This window comes from Salmo trutta, chromosome 1 (genome assembly GCF_901001165.1).
Source record: "Salmo trutta chromosome 1, fSalTru1.1, whole genome shotgun sequence".
Taxonomy (NCBI): domain Eukaryota; kingdom Metazoa; phylum Chordata; class Actinopteri; order Salmoniformes; family Salmonidae; genus Salmo; species Salmo trutta.
Genome location: NC_042957.1, coordinates 66478993 through 66498842, shown reverse-complemented (window position 1 = coordinate 66498842; position 19850 = coordinate 66478993). Strand labels below are relative to the sequence as shown.

The 19850-nt window shown below is 45.7% G+C and overlaps 1 protein-coding gene across 5 annotated transcripts; it reads left to right on the top strand.

Annotated features, from left to right (window-relative positions):
* Positions 1-1196: 1196 nt before the first annotated feature.
* LOC115205669 (tectonin beta-propeller repeat-containing protein 1) lies at positions 1197-19830 on the top strand. Of its 5 annotated transcripts, none has more exons than XM_029771915.1 (27): positions 1198-1323; positions 1823-1998; positions 2759-2991; positions 3119-3304; positions 3580-3702; positions 3993-4115; positions 4913-5087; positions 5414-5517; positions 5653-5754; positions 9748-9875; positions 10451-10926; positions 11515-11618; positions 11779-11934; positions 12201-12353; positions 12812-12969; positions 13613-13749; positions 14403-14496; positions 14616-14712; positions 14861-14940; positions 15048-15104; positions 15182-15356; positions 16860-16995; positions 17610-17702; positions 17959-18065; positions 18153-18278; positions 18494-18654; positions 18700-19830. In XM_029771915.1, the coding sequence occupies exons 3-27, from the start codon at positions 2767-2769 to the stop codon at positions 18830-18832; spliced, it is 3609 nt and encodes a 1202-aa protein (XP_029627775.1). In that variant the 5' UTR covers positions 1198-1323; positions 1823-1998; positions 2759-2766; the 3' UTR covers positions 18833-19830. The 5 variants fall into 5 exon arrangements, with proteins under 5 accessions (XP_029627740.1, XP_029627751.1, XP_029627775.1 ...); XM_029771905.1 differs by having other exon boundaries at positions 18494-18699; positions 18745-19830; XM_029771880.1 differs by having other exon boundaries at positions 1197-1323; positions 18494-19830.
* Positions 19831-19850: the final 20 nt, after the last annotated feature.

Here is a 19850-nt window from a genome sequence, read left to right as displayed (position 1 = left end):
ATAGAGGAGGGATGTTGAGAGACGGACCCTCAGTCTGCTGCTCTCTCCCTCCGCTGAGACTGACCATCAGATGCAGGCACAATCAGCCCAGTAAAATAAAAAGCGAATTATTTAAATGTATGCTCACTCAGCTGTGCCTCACAGGTAATACAACAATGGATCTATTACCGGTGTGATCATATACACTACCTCACATTTTGAAATATATATCTTTTTTAAATGTCCCGAAAGACAATGCATTGGCAGGTAAATTCAAGCAAAGCCAGTATGCGGTGATAATGTATTGGTCCTATAGCTTACTGCACAGCCTCATTGCTACAGTACTGTTTTTAATTGGTTAATGTTGCATAGGCTTACATTTTTTGAGTCATGTTAATAAAACAATCAGAGTGGTAGATCTCGGCATGCATTTTGACTCAGAAAGTGATCTTAGCCTTACCACTCAAACGCACCCAGCGCTTCTTAAAGTGGCAATCCATCGCTGTGCTGCAGCAAGCACTTCTCGCTAATTGTATTGGAAAATGTATGCATATTAGGGTATTATTCAAACTTTGTACTAAATTAGACCCACACAACAGTATTGGTTTATCTCACCTAAATCTACTTCTGCACAACAATTATTACATTCTGTATGACCAAATGTAACATTAGGCATACAGCTCATATTATAATGCTTATGATATTTAGACATAATAGGCATGCCCTATTGAATTAATTGCATGCAGAATGGCAACACTAGGCCAATATCAAGGCTATATAGCCTTCAAACTCAACTCTGGACCTCGACGCCAGTTCCACTGCCCTTTTCTTGTGTTGCCACAATTCCTATATAGCCTCCCAATTTGAAAGTGTAGCCTAAAACAAAATACCTATCATGTCACTGTAGTAGATCACTAACAATAACAAATATTGGCCCATGGTCTATTTGAAGGCATTGGGCATGCAAATATCGTGATTATGATAACTCATTATTGAGTCAACTAAAACCTACCTACTGTTTAATTATTTACACCTACCGGTATCTTAATCAATAATTAAGATACCGGTAGTAGGCTATATGTGCGCGTCTCTCCACTTCTCCGTCAAACAGCTGTAGCCGTCGGAAAAATATACAAGCCCACGCAGTTTGTCCAATCAAAAGACGAGATTCGTCCCACCTGCAGAATGTCAGCCAATCCGAGTAACAGTTCCTCCATTTCCTGTTGTGGATTTGGAACGAGACGTTATACCTTCAGAATGGGAATAAAAGGCGGAGAGTAGGATAATCGGGTGGATGATTTGGCCCACTAAATGCAGCTAAACCTACAAGAACGGGGAAAGAGAGTAAGTAGGGCTTTTGAACCTCTATATTGCTGTTGTAACGGAATATTGGATGATGTGTTCGGGGACAGGACGAAAGTGGAGTCTATCAAGTCAGTGACACTTTGCAGGACAGGACTAGATGCATTTAAAGTTGCCACGTTTTGCTGTTTCATCACCTCAAACCACAGTCAGTTGCCCGAAATATTCATATTTCAATTTTCCTATTGATATTGAATTTCTTTCTAGGCTGTGGTGCATCAACATGCATGGCAGGTGTCCGGTTTTAACGCACCTGGGTGTCTGATATCATGACGCGTCTTATCAGTGTCCATTGACAACCGTTGATCGGGTTTAGTTATTCAGGTGTAAGCCGCTCCTTACGCCGTTATTCCTCGGTGCATAGGCCATGAAATCCACATAACCGGGCTACTCTAAAATGTTTAAGCAGCCTGCCCACACCGTTAACAGCATATCATTGGGACCGATAACACATCCAATTTTCCCATTCCATTATTTCTAGTGTTAGTTCCCACACGGCCGTGTTTACCGGAGATGAAGGCGACCACCTGTGGTAATTAGATGTGTGCTCCAAACACCTGTGTCCAGGCCCAACGGAAGAAGGCCGCGACAAACGTGTTATAACTGAAAAATACCAGAGGCTTCAACTGTGATAAAGCCGTTTAAAACAAGTGTACAGTAAGTGTATATTTTGCATTACTAAAATGTATTTTTGATATGAAAGTAAATTGCTTTGTTTCTAGAACCGTATCACAATTGAGAGTCGACTCACATGGCTGTTTTGGCTGCCAGAGCCAGTCTACCTCCTGAAAATAACAAGGTACTTGGACCTTAAGGTGTAACGGTAGGTCGCCTACACTCCTTAAGAGCACATTCCTGGGCTAGTAGGTAGCCTACTGGAAAGAAAAAACTGACTGTAGAAAACAAATCTGCTGACAGCTAAGCCAAAGATTTTATAACTAACCCAAGATAGACCACAGACTGTCATTTCCAATGGGAACAAATTATTCATAGTGGGCAGAACCAAGCACGAGCTAGCGAGATCCTATTGGCGTTTTCTGGCATGGATTTGCATAATAACTACAAAACTTAGTCCACTCTGTTCTTAACAGATTTGAGTTTTGTGAACAGAACTGTATTCCGATCAAATGTTTAATCAATGAGAGAGTTAGCAGAATGCTGGCCAAAATCCGTCGCCCTCAATCTTCTCCCACTGCCGTGGCTTCCTCACATCACCACACTTGGTGGTGAGTGGAAACGTTAACCTCATGCTTCAGATTTATGCAACCGGTGAAACATCTGGCTCGTTATTCTAACTGTGGCTAATCTAATCAGTCCATTAAGTCTAGACAACGCTCAGCACAGAGCAATGTTGTGTTACGGTAATGGCCGGGCCAGTGTGGTGAGAGGATTATAAACTGCCCGTGTTTATCATCAGGCCCCATCATGTCCAGCTCGCTCCTATGGGCAGTGGACGTATACGGGAAGGTGTACAGCCTGTCCACCACCAGAGGGCGCTGGGAGCGTGACGAGGACACCCTCCTGGAGCTAAAGCGTGTTACCGCTGGACAGAGGTGCAGCTGGGGAATTGGCTGTGACCATCATGTTTACCTCAATATCGACCCTGGGGAGGTGCCAATTCGCTATCGAGAGGAGACCTATGAGAACCAGGTATTGTGATAATTCCATGTCGCTTCTGCCAACATTTACTTATTTAAAAATGTGTGTGTGTGTGCATATGCACATGCTTAGTGTCTGCATGTTCAATTGTACCTTACAAAACTGTTTGTGGTTTCAGAGGTGGAACCCGGTGGACGGCTTCACTGACGTGCTGCTGCCCACTGACCGTTGGGCCTGGAGTGACCTCACAGGGGTGACGGCCCAGCCGCTGCACAGCTTCCTGTTGCCCTCAGACAGCTGGGAGTGGGAGGGGGACTGGTATGTTGACCAGGTCTGCGCTGGAGGAGACCCCACTGAAACTGGGGTGAGACACTGGAAGTTGGAACGCCAACTACTGCACAACAAGTCTGGGGTAGCAGGCTTTGAGGTGCTCAATAAAGCTATGGAGTCAAACGATACCCTGTTCCCTAGTGCACTACTTTTGACCAGAGTCCTATAGGTCCTACTCAAAAGTAGTGCACTCTAAAGCCTTGGATTCATTAAAACACACTGCTGTTGATTGAGTCAGGCCAACTGCTGACCTCTGAACTCTTTCACTTGTCAGCTTAATTGTGTGTGTGTGTGCGTCTGTGTGTTTAGGGCTGGGAGTATGCAGTGGACTTTCCTGCTAACTTCTCCAGAGAGAAGAAGTGGAACTCGTGTGTTTGTCGCAGGCGCTGGATTAGAGACAGGATATACAAAGCCAGAGGCTCTTGGACCAAGGTACAGTATGGTGGCCCACAACATGACTTGATTTGGTCCTCTTCACCTAATTGTGAGCATATGTCATCCACCATTAGTTTCTGTGTGAGATCTTTATCCGAGCCTGGTCTATTTGTCTTGCCAACTCACGCTTGACAATGACCATAGAATTTGGGAAGCCAGCACAAACCGTTCTAGGACCAGGCTAGGAGATCCCCACTGAAGGCTACATGCACTCCTGTAGGTATTACAATACCTCCAGTGAATATACTCTCGTTTTAACAGTTCCTCTCCTGACTGAACCCCCTCAGATCCCCTTGGACCACCCCAAGCAGCCCCCTCTCCCCCTCAGTGACATTAGCTGTGGAGGCTGGGAGATGAGCGACCAACCCGGGCGATATCACTTCCTGTGGGGTGTGTCCCAACAAGGACAGGTCAGTGTGGCTGATCCACCACAGGTTCTTCTGCTCTGTTTCCTGTGCCTTAATTCACCTGCATACAAACTGATTCTTCACACACATTAACAATACCTTTCAAATGTCATGTTGTTCACCTTCATGTTTTGTACGAACTCGCACACTCAGGCCTGCATATCTTAATGATGATAACCTAAAAACATAACAGTTTCAAAGTGTTGGCAACTTGGTGTGGTGTCAAATACAGCACACTAGACCATTGTGCAGTTCAAACATTTGGCCACTAGAGAGCAGCATTACTCCATCCATTGTCAATGCATTGCTTAACTTGGTCTTAGACTGTTCTTCCTCTTTTACATCCAGTCTTGATCTGCTATTCCAGGAATCTCTCAGCATACCATCCTCTGTAGGAATAATATGTGAACATATCTTCCATTTACACCACTGTAAATATAATGGACTGAGGTCAACGTCACTTACATCAGTGAATGTGAGACTTTCAAAGCAGCGGTTTTCTAAGTTTGTCATATGAGGTGCATATATGCGAATGCTTTGCGTTCCTACCTTCACTAAATGTTGTTTCAGTCATCTTTTAATTATCATCAAATTATAGTGAAAATCTGCACACACAGTAACTGAACTTAATTTGCATTTCAACCAGAATGTCTTAACTCTTGCAACCCTCAAGAGTTAACGCAAGTCTTGAGTGGGGATGTGGCCACACACTCACGATAGTGTGATAACAACTAAGGCTCAGGGAAAGCTGAGTCAAGAACAGTTGAGACTAACTGTGGCGGTGTTGCCTCCTCTTTCAGGTGTGGTTCAGGAGTGGCATCCTGCCACAGGTCCCCGAGGGCCAGTGCTGGGAGGAGGTGGAGGCCCCCAGGGAGGTGGCCCAGATCTCTGCCGGACCAGGGGACTTGCTCTGGGCTGTACTCTGGGACGGACAGCTACTGGTCCGCACAGGCATCTGCCTGGACAGCCCTACAGGTATGGGGTGATATTAGGTCCACACAACCATCTCCTAGTATACTGATGATGTATTTGGCTATGTGTAAGGGATCATGTAGACAACGACTTGTTGGATGTGAAGCTAGGTAAAATTAGTGCTCTTTTGGCATATTTTACGCTTTGGTCCTATACGGCAGGTTTCCTCTAAAACCATTGGTAGTACTAGAGAGATTGGCAAACTTTGCTTCACAAGCTTTTGACTCGGAGTTAGAGAACCCTGTTAGGTCAACTTTCTTTTTGTTTGTCTTTTTATTGATTTTACTCAAACAATGACAGTACAAATAGTTTCTCTACTACCCTATCAGGTTCCTCATGGGTGGTGGTGGATTCTCCCCCAGTAAAGGAGGGTGGAACCATCCATGTTGCTGTGGGGGTCAGCGTGGTGTGGGCCATCACTAAGGACTACAAAGTGAGACAACATCCACCCCTTCCTGAACTTGTCTCCTAACCAGGAAGGATACTGCGCCCAGTTGTAGTCTGTAGAGCAGTACAGTAGCCTACCCTACAGAGCAGATCTATAAAGTGTGTGTGTGTGTGTGTCCAGGTGTGGTTTCGGCGGGGGGTGAACTCCCATAACCCCTGTGGCTCAGGATGGATCAGCATCGGAGGGGAGATGATGATGGTGGATGTGGGACTCAATGACCAGGTGAGACAACAGGGGATTTATATACACTAGATGACTAATAGGGAGTGCTGTGTTGAAGCCACCGTGCCTCCATTTTGCCACTCTCCCCCATTGTAAAAAATATTTTGGAAGGTATAGAAATGCATTTATTAATGTCTACATTCGTTTTTGCCACGCTAATCTATTAAAGATACCTTAATGCATACTTTAAAAAGATTATGCAAGCTAAACAAAAATCTATTAATTTCCCTTGAAGTAAATTATTTTGAGATTACTGATGTTACAGTCCCTACTAAAACAAAATAATTAAATGCATGTAATTTTGTCCTTAACCTTTAACTGAAATACTGTAGAATTTCATTCATTCCCATGAAGCACTGTTCCTACTGGGGAGTACCAATATGGCCGACCGGTGGCTTCAAAGTCTCTCAATGGCCAATACATAGCATCAGCAATCCAGGGTTTATATACATCATTGCACAACACGCATCCGGACAAAACATTTTCTGGTATATTTACATAGGTACATTTGTAATGATCAGTATCTTGTCTTATTTTCTAAGACTTGCTGGTTCTCCTCTCTTAATGGAGAGTGCTGGTTAGAACCTTAGAAGAGATGTTTGGCGGGGGGGCTCTCATCCTCTCTGACAACCGAGTTCTGATTACAGTGCCATTCTCTCATGTCTGTTTGATTAAGCATAATTAGATCCTGCACACCTACCACTCAAGTCCTCGTCTGCCCCTTCACCTCGTCCCCCTTCTTCCCTAGACCAGGTTCTGGCATTCCCAGCCTTGACCGATTCACATTTCCCTGGTGGTGTATTTCTGTACAGGGCTGGCTGGAGTTGAAGTCAGGGTGGAGGTTGAAGGGGCTGCTGGCTCTGTTTCCCTCTGCTGAGTCTAAGAGAGGAGTTGCTAGTACAGCAAACTCGCCCCTCTGCCCTCCAGTCTCCATTCTCTCTCCGCCTTTCTACCCTTCTCCTCCTCCTCTCCCCGTCTCCACCCTCTCCTCTCCTAGGCTTGGGTGGTATCCAGCTTGTCATACCTTCATAATGACCTTGTCATACCTTTGTAATCCAAAGGTTAGCAATGCTAATAAGTACATGTAAAATCCCATAGAGAATGCTAACGAGCGCATTGCGAACGTTTTTGTAGTCTCTGACCTAAAGTATTTGCAGGACAGACATCCCAGCTCAAAGTTATACAAGTAACAAAAAAATCCTACTCACAGTTTGCTGTACGCTCAAAACAAATATTAGACAGCAAGGCTCTTGATCCAGGAGGGGATTCTCTGCTGTTACCAAGCAACGCTTGATTTTGGAAGAAGCTAACTAACTACTAAATTGGAAAACCAAATGCACAACTGCAGAGCATTTAGCACAGTGGTCACCAACCGGTTGATCACGTTCGACTGGTCGACCTCCAAAGCATTCCTAGTCAATCACCAAACATCTCTGTAAAAAAGCAAACGATAAAGCCTTGTTTTCCTATTTAAAAAAAAAAAAAAAAAATTGTTTCATGCTGTTGGCGGTATATGATTGGCCCACCTCTGGCCAATCAGATAGCACAGTTTCCTCGCGCCATAGACGGTTAAAAAGAAGCAAAGTTGCTACTGTCAGATTTTAAAACCATGACTAGCGAGAGAGTCAACGAATACAGCAAAGAACTGCTGTTTTTATGAAGAAGTTGTTCAGTACTGTCAACATTTTGTTCAATACTTTTCTATAAGCCATAAAATGTGCATTCTCCCTACTTCCACTCACGCTACAACCAGCACTGCAGCTGCAATGAATGAGTATAGCAAAGTGTTTCCATAAGCTTGCGTTGTTATTATTAGTCTTCTTTCTTTTTAATATCAATACATATTTCACTTTCTCTGGTCAGGAGGTACAAATTTGGTGCATGAAGCAGAAATAATGCAATGTGATATAAGTTTTGTTATTAGTTGAAGACTGTCCCCTTTTCTCAGCGGAGGGAGGGAGAGGGGGGGAGAGAGGGTGAGGGGGGGGAGTCAGGTGAGAGGCAGCCTCACCACTGACTGTCAAATGCAGGCCATCAGTCCAGTAAAAAAAAATCTAGTTAATTATTATGCTCACTCAGCTGTGCCTCACAAGTAATACAACAAATGATCTATTACCGGTGTGACCATATACACTACCTCACATTTTGAAATGTTAGGTACTGTCTAATTTCAAAATGGTCAGAATTTATTTATTTTTATCTAACTAGGCAAGTCAGTTAAGAACATTGTTATTTACAATGACGGCCTAGGAACAGCGGGACAGATTTTGACCTTGTCAGCTCAGGGATTTGATCTAGCAACCTTACGCTTATTAGTCCAACGCTCTGACCACTAGGCTACCTGCCGCCCCAATAACAACATTGGCAGGACAATTCAAGCATAGCTAATCAGCAGTGATAATGTATTGGGCCTATAGCTTATTGCACAAACCTCATTGCTACATAACTGTTTTTAATTGGTTAATGTTGGAAAGGCTTACGTTAAGTCATGTTTTAAAAAATATGGTGATCTTGACTCAAAGGTTGGTGACCACTGATTTAGCACAATTTAGATGGTTAACTGAATAGTTCTAAGATATCTAGCTGGCAAACTGTTAGTTGTGAATTCCATACATACTGTAACTAGATCACCTGGTTTGTGCTACACTAGTGAATAACTCACAAGTCTCTGGTTGTTGTGCTTGTAAACAAACACCACATGACTGGGGACTACCAGTAAGCTGCATAATGAAAAATTGTGAAAAGAATGCGATCTTTAGCTCCTAACGTATTGCACAAGTTGACTGCAGGTATTTACTTAAAAATAGCTACAAATATTCAAATGTACTTAGAAAAACATCATAGTTATTGAAAAATAACTATTGAAAAACCATCCTGGAGTATATACGGTATACTGCAACAGCCTACCTTCTCCTCCCACTCTCCTGTATCTCGTTTGTCTCCCCGCCCCCCCCCCCCCTTTCATGACTCACCTGTCTCCCCTCTCCTACCCCCCTCCACTCCTGTCTCTCTCCTCTCCTGTCTCTCTCTTCCCCCTCCTCTCTGAAACAGGAGCCTGTCTCCGCTACACTAACCAGGGGCCCCAGCCCAGCCTTATATATCCTTGGCCTATATTCTGGTGCCATATTGGACACAAGCTAATTTGAGTAGGGCAATACATCATAGCCCATATTTCAGTCCTGTCCCAGAGTTATGGATGCCACTTGTATTAGATGGCACTAGGGTTAAATTGCCTTTTAAAGTAGCACTTGACAGCAGGCCTTTGGGTCAGTCTATATTGGTTTTTACTGTATCCATATTGTATTTTTACTATCATGTATTTTTACTGTAGCCATATTGTATTTTTACTGTATTGGGTTCAACTGTTCTCTGGCATATATCCAACTTGCCGCTCAACCCCCTAGAGTCTATTGATGCGTTGGTGCATAAATCTAAGTAACACAATGTAATAAAGTCCCCATCAAAATCCGTCAGTTTATGTAAGAAATATCTGCATGGGCTGCGTCTCATTCCACCTGTCGTCCTTCCGCATCTGTGGCGGAAAGTGGTAGAGCTACAGCTGTGTTTGTCAGACCAGGAGACATGCTGAAAATCGGTCTTCTCGCCAAAACGTCTGTGGCATCCAAACGGTTTGGCCTATAAACTAATATGACCACTCTGTAGAAAGGGGAGACTCTCACGAACACGATGGTGTTCTTACAAGTGTCACGGGACTCAATGCTGATGTGACAACTTTTGTCTGTAGCGTCCAAACCGTTTGGGCTACAAACTACTATGACCCCACTGTAGAAAGGGGAGACTCTGATGAACATGGTGTCACGGGACTCATCTAAAGGTGACCCATAGAAATTAACGTAAGGATGGAGGTAGTTTTGTGCCAACAAAAATAGACTTCTAAGAATGAATAAGTAGTCCAGCCACAGTGGGGGGTGTGATGTTTACGATAAGGCTTTGTTTATGAATAAGCCATTATAAATGCTTTATAATTTAAAGGTGTGGGGAGTTGGAGAGGACCGTGGGCTATACTTCAGGAAGGGTGTCACCCCATCGGAGCCCAGTGGGAGGGGCTGGATACCTGTTTCTGCCCAATGGGGTCACAGCAAAGAGACGGTCCAACCCAGGTCAGTTACATACGGAGTACACACAGAGAATGCTCACTTTCCACTGTTTTTGCATTGTATTAGATTTCATGTATTTTGTATGCTGACATCTCAAAATAAATATCCATGTAAATGGCCATATCATCTTGTAAATACCTGGACGCTCCTTCAGTTTCATAAACGGACATGCATTTCAAAGAAGTATACAGCGGTGCTGGCTAGACCAGCTAGATGGTCCATATTGGGTGGACCAGAATGTTTGGGTGGTGATCAGGTGTCCATGTGACACGTCTGGTAATTAGATTTAGCCACAGGCGTTGTATTTATTGCTCAGAACGGGGGGGGGGGGCAAATAAAACCACCCACAGGCCACCAGTTGGGGAATGCTGGTGTATATGTTCTTAAGACTACATTTATGCTTAACAATTACTGTACACAAGATGGAGATGCAGTTTTATTTTGGTAGTTGTCTGTCATGTTACCAAATGATTTACTGAACTCTTTGGCTGTCAAAAACATACTGTGTGTGTGTCTTTGTGAGTGCTGCATTTATACTCATATGAGTGGTCCCCACCCTTTCCGTCTCTGTTGTCCAGTGCTGGCTGTGAGTTCGGGGGACAGGTGACCAATGCTTCCCATGGCTCTGTTCTGACCTGCGAGGACTCAGGGGACACAGAGCTCCTCCTCACCACCACCCCCCCAAGGCCACAGGATACCCCCAAAGCATTCATCCCCACCAGTGACAGCTTCATCTCCAGCCTGGTGGCTGACCGTGAGCCCCTGAGGACCCCCACACCCTCCCCCAAAAAGCCACCCCAGGGGAAGGATGGCGAGGCCACCCCAGCCCCGATGTGCAATGTGGACCTGGAGGCAGCTCAGAGCCCCCATGGAGAGGCATCTTCTCTAGGCAGGGCAGGGGACATGGGACCCCCCACCTCAGTGGCCACCTACCCCCTGGGTCTGGAGCCCTCTCTGGGTTTAGGGGAGGAGGACGGGCCTGTATGGGCCTGGATCTCTGGCGGAGGCTGTGACGTGGACCATACAGCTCAGATGACCTGGCTCAGGCCTGCAGGTACGGAGGAACACTCACCAGCCTATCAGAGTTTTCAGACCACTACCTGAAGTATGAAACGCACCGAGAATCTCACTGCTGATAGACTGCCGATAGGTACTTATCTCTCTTGCTAGAACAAAAGCAGTACCTGCTGCGTGCTGACCCGGTAGTGAACCTACCAATTTTACTTCAGTGATCAACCAACAAAAAACCGTCCACAGATGAGCCGCTAGCTGACTAGTGGAGGCTGTTTAGCAGGATAAATGTCCCAAAAAAGTAAAACCTGGAATGTTTTGTGAAACATTTGGCTATGGGCTGGCACTGGCAGTATGGGATTATGGAGAGTGAATTTAATAATTTATTCGTCATCTTGCTAGGTAGTGTCTGTGTGAACATTGTTCAGAGGTGCTAAGTTCTGTCGGCAGGTAAACGTTTGACAATACCGGTGTGTCTGAGCTCTACCTAACTTTACTTAACTAACTAAATAGGCTATTTCTAGGAGTTTTTCCTGGTGAAGTCACATGGTTAAGGAAAAATCCTTGTCCTGATATCTCTACCAAACTCTTAAATCGCCTGTTTATCCTGTCTGTTATCTGTGTGCACCAGACCCATGCTCCACTGCCCTGTCCATCGCCCCTGTTGAACCAGAAGCCTCGACGGCTAGGAAGGCAGAGACCACCACCAGTAAGGAGCCAGCGGAGAGAAGCGCGGTAAGACTTCACGTTCTCAGGTTTAGTCTTGTGACCAACTGTTAAAAGTTTAACATCACTGATCATATTTTTTAGGAGTCTGAGTCTGCTGAGGTGGTGCTAGAAGTAGGGACAGTGACTTTTAAATGGAGTTGTCTAATGAACACTGTGTACGGGTCAGTCTGTGTGGGTGAGGAAGGGCAGCATGCGCTGGTGGAGGGACTGGAAGCCCTATCGCTGGGTGGATGTGGGCGTGGCCCTGGAGCAGTCCACCAACGTCAATGGCAAGAGGGATGCCATCTTCTTCATCTACTTCACCCAGTATGACGAGAAGAAGGTGAGGGAGACTCAATGACACTCAAATTCCTTAAACATCCATCTCTTCATTGAAGTAATCACTGAATAGAAATGACTGGAGAGGTGAAAGCCATGTTGTGGAGCTTATGTCTTTCTCACCTACAGTATCTAAAGACTCAGAATATACCGCTATGCTACTGTACTGCTTTGAATTATTCAATCATTTTCATTTCTAGATTGTTTGTCACAGTGGTCAGAATGTATCCACTTTCTCCCTCTCTCCCTCCATTTCTCTATATTTCTCAGTACCTCCATGTGTTTATAAGTGATGTGACGGTGCTGGTTCCTGTGCTCAAGGAAAACTCCCATCATGCCTTTGCGGTGTATACGTCAGATAGCACAAAACAAAGATGGCCGCTGATCCTGGCTGCACAGACTGAGAAGGACATGGCTGACTGGGTAGGTCTGGAAAGGCCTCCACTCAGATATAAACAGCACACATAATGTTTTGAATAGAGAAAGAATAGATATTCTAATGCCATTATTTTTTTTTTACCTAGATTTTTTTTTTAAATCCAAATTCAGCACATTTTACAACAGCCTTCAAGTTAACTTCCCAATTGAAGTAGTCTTGCCAGAGATAAGAGATTAGGGCTGCGTCCCAAATGGCACTCTATGGGCCCTGGTCAGAAGTAATGCACTACATAGGGAATAGGGTGCCATGTGGGGTACAGCCGCAGTACTTATCATAAGAGAGGATACCAGATACTCTAGAAAGTTTCACTGTTGTCCACATGCAATGTAAAGCCTTTACCTAAAACCACTTAGTAAATGTAGTCCAGTAATATTACCATTATCCATCTGGACTGTAACATTGGCCATATCTCTGAAAGGGTGTCTTTGTCTTTCCTGTGCAGCTGTCCCTGTTGGCTGGGTGCTGCTGCGAGGCCAGAGGGATCAGGGGAACCCCCTCCCGACAGGCCCTGTGGTCAGTCACCTCCAAGGGGGACGTGATGGTCCACGAGCCCTCTCCCTGTCTGGAGGCCCTGGCACACACCTTGCCCTGTGACATGATGTGAGCTTTACCTCTACCGACATACCACGCACTGAGCTTTACCTCTACCGACGTACCACGCACTGAGCTTTACCTCTACCGACGTACCACGCACTTATGTTTCTGTGTCTCCTCATCACTCAGTTCTCTCTCCTTTTTTCATCCTTGTTCTTTTCAACAATGACTTGTCAAGTGCTCTTTCTACCATGCTCCGCTCTAGCGCCCAGTGCAGAGCAGCCCCTTACACACGAGCATGTTCCTCACTGCTTTGAAGCCAACCAACCATGTACCTCTGTTGTTTGGCTAAGATAACTCACCTGACGTCGATCTATTAGCTACTACTAACCTGCTAAAACAATTATCTTCTCTCTGGTAATCTTAAGCATAGTTCTAACTTCTGTCTTATTGCTAACAATTGGTGCTAGTGTCTCTCTTTTGCTAGATGCTAACCACAGGTGGGTGGTGGCACCTTAATTGAGGATGACGGTCTCACACTAATGGCTGGAATGGAATAAGTGGAATGTTATCAAGCACATGGTTTCCATGTGTCTGACACCACTCCATTCCAGATATTACTATGAACCGTCCTCCCCTCGTCAGCCTCCTGTGATGCTAATGCTGTCTGGGCGCTAACCGCTAGCTGTACTGTCTGGTCCTGGTACAGGTTTTGGCTGCAGGTCCCGGGCCACCTGCGCTGTGTAGAGTCTAACAGTCTGGGTGTGGTGTGGGGGATCGGGTATGACGGCACCGCCTGGGTCTACTCTGGTTCGGGCAGCGCTGCTGAGGAAGAGCCCCCTCAGGGTAATAAATGACCCCACAACTCAGTCTTCCAGGCCACCACAGGCTTGGGTTATGTTCATTAGGCACCAAACGGATTAAAACAGACTACCTGGACTTGTCCAATAAGAAACATTTATTTTCAATTTACTTTGCAAAAAAAAAACATTTTCCCTTAATGAACATGCCTGTGATGGTTTTCAATCATTTCTTCCATGTAGCTTAAGTCATTCATTAACCTTAATTAAAGATGAAATCCAGCAAACACTGAGTGGTTCTTGAGGACTCAAGTTGTTCACCCTGCCTTAGACCGTGCCTTTGCTAGTCCACCCTGCAGGCTTCTTTCATCTTTCCACTTTAAGCTTCTTTACCTTCAACCTACAGTAGGTTGACCGTAAGAAAGATTACAAGTTTTGATTCCATGTGAAAGCTTTTAGAAAATAAACAGTTATGGGATATTAGAGTCCTCCTGTTTTAACCTTTCATCTTCAACCTGCTTCTACAGCCAAAACAGTCAAATTACAAAGTGTTATAGCTAATGTGTATAAAGTAACAATTCAAAGTACTGTATTAGTGAACCTTCCAGCTAGAGAACTAGATAGTCAATGGCCTTATTACTGATGAATAACTTACAACAGACTTATTATAGCAGAGTTGTGCGTTTCCTCTGTTTGTAGGAGACAGGGCTACCCTGCACACACAGACAGATGGAAGGACTGTGTACATCTATGAGAACCAGCGATGGAACCCCATGACCGGATACACAGACAAGTACTACGATCTGCCTCACGTGACTGTTGGCTGGGTTGTAATAATATGTCCTAGACACATCCTACTGCTCCTCTACAGGTCAGTGTGTGTGTGTAATATACACTGTGCCACCCTTGCAGGCTTCTCCCCACAGACCGGTTCCCGTGGAGTGATGACAACGGCTTTACAGAGTGCACCAAGTCCACCACCCACCCACCCTCGCCTCAGTGGAGCTGGGTAGGTAGTCCCTGAACCCCCTACACCCTCAAACCTCTTATTAAAACTAACACACAGTTCAATGTTGTATTTAATGGAACTGTGTTGAGTTGTTAATGTTGTTCTCTCCCCCTCCATCTCAACATGAAACATGCCTCTGCTTTGCCAGGTGACAGAGTGGGCCGTCGACTTCGCTTTCTCAGGAGGGACAGACAAAGAGGGGTGGCAGTATGCAGCAGACTTCCCTGTGTAAGATGCATATGTCCCTTCATATTTGATCAACCCTATATAATGGGGAACACTTATCTTAGAAAAAGTAAAGTGTGTTGATTGTGTTCTGTGTCTCTGTCATGTAGGACGTTTCATGGCAACAAGAGCCTGAAGGACTTTGTCAGACGTAGGCGCTGGGTCAGGTATAGTCTCACTCAAACATTTCATTAGGAAGAGGAGGAGGATGATGATGATGATGATGATTCTTGTTTCCACACAGGAAGTGTAAAATCACCCTGACTGCCCCGTGGCAGGAAGTCCCACCCATCCCCCTAAGTGACATCACAGTGTTGCCGTGCCTGGCTCAGAGCAGTATGGAGCAGGTCCCAGTCTGGGGCCTCAGTGACAAGGGGGACGTCCTATGTCGCCTGGGGGTCACCCCCCAAAACCCTGCGGTGAGGAACATCCCCCAAACCTACAACCTGGGACTTTAACCAAAGACAATCATTACTACATCACAGAATAACATCCTCTTTGCTTGAACAAACATGCTCAATGGTATTCTTCTGTATGAGTTCAGTACCCTCTTCAGTCTTTTTTTACAATACATTCTGACCAAACCTCAGCATCCAGCTTTCTCACGTTCCCAATTGAATATGTTATGAGCCTAGGATGTACACTACAAAAGTATGTGGACACCTTCTCGTCAAACATCTCATTCCAAAATCATGAGCATTAATATGGAGTTGGCCCCCCCCCTCCCCCTTTGCTGCTATAACAGCCTCCACTTTTCTGGGAAGGCTTTCCATTAGATGTTGGAATATTGCTGCAGGGACTTGCTTCCATTCAGCCACAAGAGCATTAGTGACGTCGGGTGTCAGGCCTGGCTCGCAGTCTGCGTTTCAATTCATCCCAAAGGTGTTTGATGGAGTTGCACTCAGGGCTCTGTGCAGGCCAGTCAAGTTCTTCCACGCCAATTTTTACAAACCATTTCTGTATGGACCTTGCTTTGTGCACTGGGGCATTGACATGCGGAAACAGGAAAAGGCCTTCCACAAAGTTGGAAGCACAGAATTGTCTAGAATGTAATTGTATGCTGTAGCGTTAAGATTTCCCATCACTGGAACAAAGGGACCTAGCCCGACCCATGAAAAACAGCCCCAGACCATTATTCCTCCTCCACCAAACTTTATAGTTGGCACTATGCCTTTGGGCAGGCAATGTTCTCCTGGCATCTGCCAAACCCAGATTCATCCATCAGATTGTCAGATGGTGAAGCATGATTTGTCACTCCAGAGAACGTGTTTCCACTACTCCAGAGTAATGGTGGTGAACTTTACACCACTCCAGCTGATGCTTGGCATGGTGATCTTAGGCTTGTGTGTGGCTGCTCGGCCATGGAAACCCATTCCATGACGCTCCAGACGAACAGATGTTGTGCTGATGTTGCTTCCAGAGGCAGTTTGGGACTCGGTAGGGAGTGTTGCAACCGAGGATAAGTGATTTTTACGTGCTTCAGCAGTCCCGTTCTGTGAGCTTGTGTGGCCTACCACTTCGCGGCTGAGCCGTTGTTGCTCCTAGACGTTTCCACTTCACAATAACAGCACTTCAAGTTGACTGGGGCAGCTCTAGCAGGACAAACATTTTATGAACTGACTTGTTGGAAAGGTGGCATCCTATAACAGTGCCACGTTGAAAGCCACTGAGCTCTTCAGTACGGGCCATTCTACTGTCTTTGTCTATGGAGATAGCATGGCTCTGTACTCAATTTTATACACAGGTCAGCAACCGGTGTGGCTTAAATAGCTGAACCTACTAATTTAAATGCATGTCCACATACTTTTGGCCATATTTACAACTTTTTGATGCTAATACTGTAAATATGTTTTTATGTTCTCTTACATTCTGTGGTGCTGTCCTGTTGATTGTTCATGCTATCTCTGACCATACCATCCCAGGGTTCCTCGTGGCTCCACGTGGGTACTGACCAGCCCTTCAAGTCCATCTCCATCGGGGGAGGTCACCAGGTGTGGGCCATTGCCAGGGACAGAGCTGTGTTCTACAGGGGCTCAGTGTCCGCCAGCAACCCTGCAGGTGAGACCCAAATGCTGGGGAGGTCCTTCTGAGATGCTGTATAGATACGGATGTCCTACAGTGCTCTATGACTGAAATACACAACTACTAATACATTTCTCTTTGAAAGCATATAATGGCCTGTTTCCTAGACACAGATCACTGTAAGGCTAGTACTGGACTAAAAAGCATACCACTCATTATACTCCATTCCAGGTGGTGTCAGAGGAAGGCCCTAAAAATTGCCAAACACTCCAGCCACCCTAGTCATAAACTGTTCTCTCTGCTACCGCACGGCAAGCGGTACTGGAGCTCTAGGTCCAAAAGGCTTCTTAACAGCTTCTAACCCCCAAGCCATAAGACTGCTGAACAGCTAACCAAATGCCCCCCCCCTTTTTTTTACACTGCTGCTACTCGCTGTTTATTATTTATGCATAGTCACTTTACCCCTACCTACATGTACATATTACCTCGACTAACCTGTACCCCCGCACATTGACTCGGTACCGGTAACCCTGTATATAGCCTCGTTATTTTATTGCTGCAATGTAATCTGTTAACCATTTCCTGGTCCGTACTGACCCTAATTGTAGTTTGTCAACTAGTTTTAGTTGTTCTTTGTCATTGTCCTGCAGGAGAGTGTTGGTACCACATCCCTTCCCCACCCAAACAGAGCCTCAGACAGCTGTCTGTAGGGAGAACCTCGGTCTACGCCGTGGACGAAAACAGTGAGTAGCCACAACCTGTGGGTCAGCTCTTTCAATGCTTGCTTTGCAGGAGAGCTGCTCTCTGGTAAGTCAATGAAGGAATGTATTTCATTGACATCAATGTAAATGTGCCTGGATAAGGAAAACGTATATCTCCAACTGCACTTTCAGCCGTAATCCCTAGATGGATGAATCGACAAGCAGGATCAATGTTTCCTAACTAATGGAATATTTAGGTAACTCTCCTGACCGCTGTTCTCCCCTGCTGTGTGTGTAGGTAACCTGTGGTACAGACAGGGCCTGACTCCCAGCTACCCCCAGGGCTCAGCCTGGGAGCTCATCTCCAACAACGTGACCAAAGTCTCAGTAGGACCTCTAGATCAGGTCAGTACAATCCTTTTTTTTTGTGCTAATTTTAGTGGCAAGTAACTTATTTTCTACTCCAATACCTGGTCCTGTGGTGTTGTCCAGGTATGGGTGATAGCAGACTGGGTCCCAGGCTGCCCCAGTGAGCTGTCTGTCCCTGGAGCTGTCTGTCACAGGCTGGGGGTGGGACCTATGCAGCCCAAGGGCCAGTCCTGGGACTACGGCATCGGGGTGAGTCATTTCCAACTTGGTGTTGATTTGATGTCCACTCCAAAGACATTGGGCGTGTCCCAAATGGCACCCTATTCCCTAAATAAATCACTACTTTTTATCAGAGGCCTATGGGCCAGTCATTGCACAGTATCTGAAATACCTCCGTTAAGATGGTAATGGAAGACATGTAATGCAAGAGATGCCACGTTAATGTGAGAAACGCTGTCTTTCAGGGAGGATGGGAGCACATCAGTGTGAGAGGGAACTCCACAGAGGCTCTACGTGCCACCCCGGCCCTTACTGGATCCACCCCCCGTAGCCCACTCCTTACTGACACCACCCCCCGTAGCCCACTCCTTACTGACACCACCCCCCGTAGCCCACTCCCTACCAGGCCACTCCTTACTGACACCACCCCCCGTAGCCCACTCCCTGCCAGGCCACTCCTTACTGACACCACCCCCCGTAGCCCACTCCCTGCCAGGCCACTCCTTACTGACACCACCCCCCGTAGCCCACTCCCTACCAGGATACCTTTGTCACAGGAGAATGGGAACTCTGTGGGTCTGTAGGGCCCCTACTAACCCGCCCCGTTCCTCCATCTCTACCCACAGCCCTGTGTGTGCCTGATTCCATTTCCAACCCTGGTTGCACATTTTTGCTACAACCCAGCACAAACATGGTACGGTTGGATATTTAAATCATTTAGTGCTAGGCTGAAACATGTTGGCCACCTTTGACCCAGCACAGGAAGTAATGGTGCTTCTGTCAGTTTTCATCCAGTCCACGGCCTGTGAACCTTAGTGGCAGGTGCTAGGAGAAGTGGAACCGAGCCTGTGTCCCATACCAACACACTGACTGCCTATCTTGGACCGCCATGTAGTCTATGATTTTGTTTTGGTTCTCATTTTCCTAGTTGACACACAGTACCTTTTCATCGAGGTCTATGTATGCTTTGGAATTTATTTTTTGGCTGTTTACTGTCATCTTGGTTTGGCCTGCATGATGTTTGCAATGTAGTGGTTGAAGTAGCTTTTTCTTCAGAACTAGAAAGATCAATTCTAGTCACAGCTCTGGGCTTCCATGACAACAAGGATTATTTTACAACCAGATTTTTCCTAAAATGGTAAAAACATCACGGACCTGAATTCCGAATGAATAGCATCTATTTGCTGTGTTATGTATTGTTAACATCCAGAATGTTATGCATAGGACCAGGAGTTCTTTCTGCTCAGGTCACATGATCTGCAGAAGCTCCAGGCTCCAGTTATGACGTATCCCTGGTGGATTACTTCAGTATTCCATGCAGATACTGAGGCCGGGATTCAAACAAATAGCACTGTGCCTACGTTGCACTACACTTGACATAAGACAATTTCCTGGATGTTTGGCGATTGCATTTTGTAGTGATGTCAGCTACCTTTAAAAGTGCAGCATAATGTCCGCACACTTCCTTTTGTTTGAATTCCTGTCTGAGTTTGCTGTGGCCTTGACTGTTGAAGCTGTGAATGTTATGGATGTCCTCTTACAAGGACAGACAACTGAAATAAATTCCAAAACAGCTCTGCAACCTTGGGTGTTCTTTGTATG

What these genes read in the sequence shown, in the direction of transcription:
- LOC115205669 (XM_029771891.1), top strand. Translation starts at nt 2,767, where the DNA reads ATGTCCAGCTCGCTCCTATGGGCAGTGGACGTATACGGGAAGGTGTAC. An exon ending in ATGTGGGACTCAATGACCAG is followed by an intron (nt 5,755 to 9,747) that starts GTGAGACAACAG and finishes TATAATTTAAAG; the next exon opens with GTGTGGGGAGTTGGAGAGGA. An exon ending in CCTGGGACTACGGCATCGGG is followed by an intron (nt 18,279 to 18,493) that starts GTGAGTCATTTC and finishes GCTGTCTTTCAG; the next exon opens with GGAGGATGGGAGCACATCAG.